At 42.3% G+C, this 7,391-nt stretch overlaps 1 protein-coding gene across 1 annotated transcript; it reads left to right on the forward strand.

Annotated features, from left to right (window-relative positions):
* Positions 1–4,254, forward strand: LOC107794687 (uncharacterized). Its single transcript, XM_016617199.2, has 3 exons — positions 1–158; positions 3,759–3,919; positions 4,037–4,254. Exons 1-3 carry the CDS (start codon positions 89–91, stop codon positions 4,052–4,054), a joined length of 249 nt encoding a protein of 82 aa, XP_016472685.1. The 5' UTR covers positions 1–88; the 3' UTR covers positions 4,055–4,254.
* Positions 4,255–7,391: the final 3,137 nt, after the last annotated feature.

Consider the following 7,391-nt stretch of genomic DNA (forward strand, 5'->3'; position numbering starts at 1 on the left):
AAAAGTCTAATCACAACAGTTTTTGTCTTTATACCTTTCTCTTATACCCTCGAAAGGATAGAAGAGACGAATCGAAGAAGAGAGCAAAATGAGCGGAGCTCAAGCAATGAAGAGAATCCCACGCATCAAATTTCCACAGAGGCACTCTAAGCCTTCTGGTATTTCATCATCCTTATATCTTCTATTTCTACTCGTTCGCCCGTGTAATTTTTCTCTGTATTTATGAATATTTTGATGGATTCTTCACTTGTTTGAGCCTCTTTTTTTTCGGCTTACGTTTTAGAGCGGTATAGTATAGATTTTTCGTATCCGATCTCAATTAGTTTGGGATTGAAGCAAAGTTGATTGATTTATTTTGTTTACCTTATAGTTGTGTTTTGTTTCAATTAATGATATAACTGTGAAAGAAGTTGTTGGCGAGGAAGGAGGGGGGGGGATGGTGGTTTAGGATACCTAATTTTGCTTGCAGTGATGAGTATTTGGTTATCAGATTTGGTCGAAATTAGAAATTGTCTATGATTCTAGAAAAATACTAAAATTTGTATCTTTGTTATTCAAAAACTAGAACCTTGAGGTCTCAGGTTGAAACAGGAGGTATCACGTTATTTTTTCCCCTCTGCCTAAGTCTTGGTGGTCAGAGTTACCCGATAACTGTGCTGGTGAGAGGTAGCAGATACCCGGTAGAATAGTCGAGGTGTGTGCAAGCTGGCCCAAATACCATCGCCATCCAAAGAAAAACTGCAAATTAAGATCAATAGCGAGTAGTTTAACAAATAAGAAGCATCTTTCTTTCTCTTCCATTCACTTTTTTATGAGCATATGTGGAAGAAGATGAATTCTTTGCTCAAGTTCGAAATTTCTATTATTGGGGTGAGCTTGCTAAACAACTAGGACCTTATTGCCTAGAAATTATGTGAGTATTTTACAAAAACCTGGACATAAACTCTAATTTCTCTACTGTTAGAGGAAGAAGAATTGACTACTTTACCCAAGCCATCAATAAGCTATGCCATCTCCCACAACCAGCAGATGATAGCCAAACTTTGGCTCTCATTAACAAATCTGACGTGGATGAAATAGACCATAGGCTATGCTCATTTGGAGCAAATTGGGGTTACAAGACATCTGGAGACAAGGTATGCCTAAAAGGAAAGAATTTATGTACATGGCAAGACCTTTCTTCAGTTTAATAAGTAGCACGCTGATTCCGAATACTAAGATCTTAGCGGTATACTTGAACAGAGTGGCTCTGTTATATGTCATCTGTTCAAGGATGCCTCTAGATGTTGGTAACATTATCAATGCTAATATCAGGATGTGTAGGTTTGACCCTACTGTGGGGAGTTTGTGGTTTCCATCAACCATAACTTGGTTGGCCAGGGAAGTTGGGTAAATCCAAATCTGAAATCTATGACCCGTTATAGCAAGATGATTAACAAACATTTCTGGTCAAAAATTGCAAAACCTCATGGCCCAAAAATAAGAGAGGAGGAACTACTTTTGAGAAACAGGAGACAACAACCACCTGCTTATTTCGGCGGAATGAGACAAATTATGGAACTTTTGGCAGGAAAGTTTGATGCCACTGAAGCAAATTTTGAAAACTGAAGGAAGATGTGTTTGCCAAAATTGAGGGACTACTGGACTAGAGGACAGGTTGATGAAGAGCTAGATAGAATTGAAAATATTCAAATGCAAGAAATGATCTATAACACCACTTTGGTTTGGGGCCACATAAACTTCACGCAAATAATGGCTTAACAATGGAATTACACTGAGCCATCAGAAACACCTAAATAATGTTTTCTTGAACTTAATAAAAAACTATTTTCTCGAAAACTGCGCAAAGGTATACTTTTTAGTGCTATGTTGTCGAGTACAAAGGCTGCCATATTGGAAACAATTAATAAGATTCATTATACTGATGCTTTTATTATGGAAAGTCTGATTGATCTACTCCTTGCTCATTAGTGTTCTGTATCACTTAGTTCTTTTGACTTCGTATTCATAGTTTCGTCTTAGCTGTAGCTAGAATATGGCCCTTGAATGCTGATGGAGATTAATGGCTGTTAGTAAGTTGGGTGAAACTTGTAGGGTTACTAACTTAAGCTGGCCCTTAACTCTCAGCATATCCTCCTACAAACCTGCCCTGTTGTGCTATATCTAGCAGTGCCTTGGAGGCTCTTAATCAACTGCAGCTCCGGTGGTGCTTTACTTGCCACACCTTAGATAACATCATTCACCAATTTAGGCAGGATTGTCAAAATTCACCAATTTGCGTGTAGTCCAAGGAGTTGTAGTGAACAGTTTCACGTCCTACTGTGATTTCACAGGTTGCTGGTAGTTTTAGTTTGTGCACTTGCACCCCAAATAATCACCATTGTTTCTTGTGCCAAAATGCTGATCATTGGTCTCAGTCTAATAGCCTCCTTTGCACATTGAGGACTTCTCCTAATAAAACGAGCAGAAGATCAAGTTTGCTCTTTGCTCTCACCAAACTTTTACATGTATTATGTAATGGTATGTGTGGCTGAAGCTCAATATCTTCCTTTGGACATTGAGGCTTCTCCTCACGCACTAAACAGAAGATCAAGGTTGTATTTTGCCTCATCAAATATGCATTTGTGCTACGATCTGAAGATACAACTCCTAATATGTACTAAAATATGCTAGTTGATTTCTTCCCATTTGTCTAAGCTTTAGCTCATAGACGAGATTCAAGTATCTGTGCTGGTTGAAAGTAACAGCTACCTTGTGAATTACTTGAGGTGCGCGCAAGATGTCTCGGATCAACATTACCCCCAAAAAATAGTTCTGATATGTATTAGTTTTTTTTTTATAACCAAAAAAATCTAGGAGTGGTGCACGGTTCGAAACTTGGTGGATGATGGGTCCTCCCCTCTACCCTTCTCCACTTAAAATTGGTAGTATTTACCTAACCCTCCAGCATCTCATGAATATGTAGCCTGAAAGGTAGGTTGGTTATGTTCTAACTTCTAAGAGTTCTGATCAATCCTTGAATGTTTCTATTATTTCCTAAAGCAAATTAAATTGTTAGTCCAAGGCAGGAAATTGATTGTCGTATAGGCTTGCAAGTCCAGAGAACTATTACCTTTTGTTTCTTCTGAAACAACAACTGAAGCTTATTAAAATTTATTTGATCCAAGAACATACTCCAGTCTGTTCACTACAAATCAGACTCTGGTTTATCCTGTTGTAGCAAAATTCCAAATGCACCACTGCTAGCTGCCTGTCTAGAAGTCTTGTGGTGTAACTGACCACAACCCATTGTGGCAGTGTTTAATAATATACCATTGTTCCTATTTCTGTTTGATCGTTTTAATCCTGGAGTAGGAACTGTTTTTATTCTTCTTCTTGCTGCCTAAGTCTTTTGCTCTTCATTGCTCATGCTTGCTTGTAACTAATATCTTAGTTTAGTTTTTTCAATTAAATGATGCATAACGGACCTGTTTTTTTCCCTCTTGGAATTATTTTCTGTCATCACAGAACTGGGTAAAGTAGTGCGACTTGTGGATATTGTTTGTTTAAGATGGACAATGGGTTATATTGATTACTAATGCGTTTAGCTTTTAGCTTGATATGATAGGTTATATTGATTACTAATGCGTTTAGATTTTAGCTGGATATAATAGGTTATATTGATTACTACTGCGTTTAGCTTTTAGCTGGGTATCTGGTTGCTTGCTTGTACTCTTTATATTTTCTTTTTCTAAACGAGAGGTTCGTTTGTTCTGCAGGTTCCACATCCCAGAATTCCCAACATCAGAAAACTTCAGCAGCTGAAGAAGCTCCTCGAACGTTTTTCTCAAGGTCCCCAACTAGCATGTCTGTTGCAGGGAAGGCTTCTGACCAACCCAAAAGAACACCAGTGTCTCAGGAGGAAATTGATTCCATTTTGGTAAAATATCAACTCTTAATAAATAGTTTTGAATTGACATTTTCATATGTTATTTGCCTCTCCTTGTGCGTTTCAATTCAGTAAGTTCAACTGTCTAATTATTTTACTCTTTGGCAGTTGGGTGGCTGCAACTGACTTCAGGCAAATTACCTTCAATGAGACGACACAGTTCACGACTTCTGGCTTATGTTCAGAGATTTGGGGATACCTTTTCGCGTTTATGTTTTAACTGTTGTACTTCTTGGAACCAGTGACCCTTTTCAGCAACAAATGACTTTGATTAATGATTGTTAATAATTTGTTATGAATGGAATGGTAAAACTTGGCTTGCTCAACTACCTTGTTGCATTGATAGGCTTTTATTTTTTGGTATATGTTTACCCTAAAAAACGAATAACAATTAAATTTGTATGTTGTTTCAAGGATACGTCGATCAATTCAATACAAACGATAAATTGCGTTAGAGTAAACAGATGAAGGACGTAATAGATTGTCAAACCGCTTAAGGAGGGTGATTCTGGATTCAATAACAGCCTTAATGAAATGTTTGCCCTCGATCCCGGACTCACAATAACGAAACACTGATGAACAAGAATAAGAACTTTGAATAACAAAGAAAATTAGAGTATATTGCCTTGATATGTGTGTTATAGTGTGTTTGATGAATAATCAGCCCCCCTTTATATAGTATGAGAGTTTTACCCTAAGTACAATTCTATAAAAGGTAAAAAATCTTTTGTTTAACTAATCACCGGTTCTCTGTCGATACGTGTCGAGATCCACGCCGTTATATATGGCTGGTCACGGACATCACGACCTTTTGTTGGTCGTGCTCGGTTACCTGGTAGTGCTCTCCGAGGCCTTTGGGATTCGAACTGAACTCGGGGCCATGGCCCCGATACTCCCGAGGCGGGGCATTTTGCCCGGACCTCGACTCGAGGGGCTCCTTGTCTTGATTCCGGTTCTTTGTCGTTACGCCTCTTACTCTGTTTGCTCCATCGGAAGCCGAGACGTCTCATGGGCTTGGTTTCACCCGTATACATATAGTCCTCTCGTTTCTCAGAGAGTAAGTTTACGGAAACGACGAGAAACGACATGAACACCTCGATTCCTTCTCCAACACGCCGTAACAGAAACGACAAAAGATTCGAAACGTCCCGTCAATCGTGTCATAATGACTTCAAACGCGTGTCAGCCGTCGGCAGGCTGTCCCTGGACACGAAACGACGCGAAGCCTCTATAAATACTCCCCTCCTTCGTTCATTTTTTACTTTTTGACCAAGCTTCTACCCTCGTACCTTCAGGATATCAGTGCCTCTTTTCATACCCTAAGATTTTTACCTTTGTTCCTCAAGAGTTTTCAGCAAATTGCAAGTTTTCGTTTATCTTTTACCCAAACCAGCACGTTTGATTTTCTCAGCAAGCTTTTACCCTTCATCTCCCAATCTTCCTCCTCTCTTATTCTAACTTTTTTCTAGATAACAATGGCGAAGACTTCTAAGACTGTTTTCCAAAAAGTTGCTACTTCTTCTTCACAGCCGACTGGCGAAGTCGAGGAGACCGCTCCCGATGTGGTTGACCTCGAAAGGTCCGCTCCAGGCGCGGCTACCGATGAATCGGAAGCCGAGCCTCCCTTGAAAATGTTTGTCCCCGGGGGGTGTTCGGTCGCGGACGACTTTAAGGTCGAAAAACCCTCATCGGTGCACGGCCGATGTGAGGCGATATCTAGGTACATTTGCCCCATTACCAAGGCCCTCCTTCCCGTGGTTCGTAAGGACTGCGGCTGGGTGGATAAGGACATAGTAATCCCTGGGCCTGATGACGATATTACTACCCATGTGGATGGGTATCTAAGTGTTTACACTTACCCCTTCACACTGGGCCCGGTAGACCCGGTTATTCTGGACTTCTGTAGGAGGTATGAAGTGTGCCTCAGTCAGATCTACCCATCGTTGTGGAGGATCGTAATCCTCCTCCGATTCTTTGTGAACAAAATCGACTCCTTCTTGTTCACCATCGATCATCTACTCTGCATGTACAGTCCCCGAATCTTCCGAGGGGGACTGATAAAGCTCGTATGACGGGCCAGCAACGCCCCATTGTCAAGCATCGATGAGAACCGTGATCGGGGCTGGCAGGGACGTTTTGTCCGGGTGAGGACTGCAGACTTGATCCCTGCCGAGTTCAGGCCATTCCCCGAGAAGCAGAATGTATCACATAAGCATAACTTTCTTTTAAATGTCGATTTTATATTTTATCTCCCTTTTTCTCATCGGTATTTGTTGTGGTGCAACCCTTGCTCGAGTCCCAAATGCCATTACTCGGCTCAAGGAGTGGATCGAGGGCATTTGCTCGCAAATGCCTTATTCTGAGCGCTCATGGCGCGAGCTCTCGAAGGGTCGTTGGGAGGCTCGTTCTCATGGTAAGATTTCTTTCCCGGATAAGTAACATTAGGCTCCCCTTTTAGCATCACATTCTCATTTCCTTTTTGTTCTTTTCGCAAGCTTGCCTAAGACCATTGAGCTTAGGCCTTCAGTGGGGGACGAGGACTTGTCCGTTGATCCCTCCGCTTCGGGACAGCCCGGGGCTGCTGCAGGAGAGAAGAAGAAAAGAAAGGCTCCGAGTTCCCCGAGCTCGGAGAATAAGAAACCAAGGAGAAGATTGGCCTGCAAGCCAAACGAGAGTTCCGGCTCTCGAGTACCCGACTCAGGCTTACTTTATCGGCTCAGGGATGAGTCAGAGGAGGATGATATTATCGTGGCCCGCAGACCGATCTCCCCCTAAGAGCGGGTGGTTGTTGAACCAGAGACTCATGAGGCCGACCTCCCTCAGATTAGGGAAGTCGATGAGGAGACCGGAGCCGAGCCTTCCCGGTATGCTGGTCATGCCCCGAAGGAGACACCCGGTGTAATAGACATTTCAGAGTCGCCTTCTTATACCGATTCTATGCTCGAAGAGGCTCGAACGACAAAGGAGCGGTCCAACGAAGGGGCTCATGGTGTGGACGATCCCCTCCGTTCCTTTTTTGAAGTTATGGACTCAGCTGTCCTGGAAGACTTCTCCGGGTTGGGTGATTTGGAGGTGCCGAGGAAAGACCCATCTTCAGAGGTTGGCGGGCTGAACTTGAGCCCAAAATTAATCAACCGGCTCCCTGCCCCGAGCATGGATCCCGGCCGAAAGCGGTCAATAATCATCACCGTCCCGTAGGATGCCCGGGTTCTTTCCACCCCCAATAGAGTAGCTAACTACCTCCGGTTCCTGGTAACCGAAAATGACCAGACAAAAATGAACGAGGTGGATACGACGTGCTTGTTTAACGAAGCACAGCAAGCGCTGAACCGGGTAAGGCGTCGTTACACTCTTTCGTCTTTGGATTTAGTTTTTGACATCTCTCATGCCTTTTTTTTCCTTTATATTTCTGCAGGCCTCGGTACTTCATCATGAAAGTTTCCTCTGGTACCGGGATGAGGTC

Source organism: Nicotiana tabacum, chromosome 15 (assembly GCF_000715075.1).
Source record: "Nicotiana tabacum cultivar K326 chromosome 15, ASM71507v2, whole genome shotgun sequence".
In the NCBI taxonomy this organism is placed as follows: Eukaryota; Viridiplantae; Streptophyta; class Magnoliopsida; order Solanales; family Solanaceae; genus Nicotiana; species Nicotiana tabacum.

Bases quoted from the DNA above. Each gene is read 5' to 3' on its own strand.
- LOC107794687 (XM_016617199.2), top strand. From the start codon at position 89: ATGAGCGGAGCTCAAGCAATGAAGAGAATCCCACGCATCAAATTTCCA. The intron at 159-3,758 runs GTATTTCATCAT...TTTGTTCTGCAG, and splicing joins GAGGCACTCTAAGCCTTCTG to GTTCCACATCCCAGAATTCC.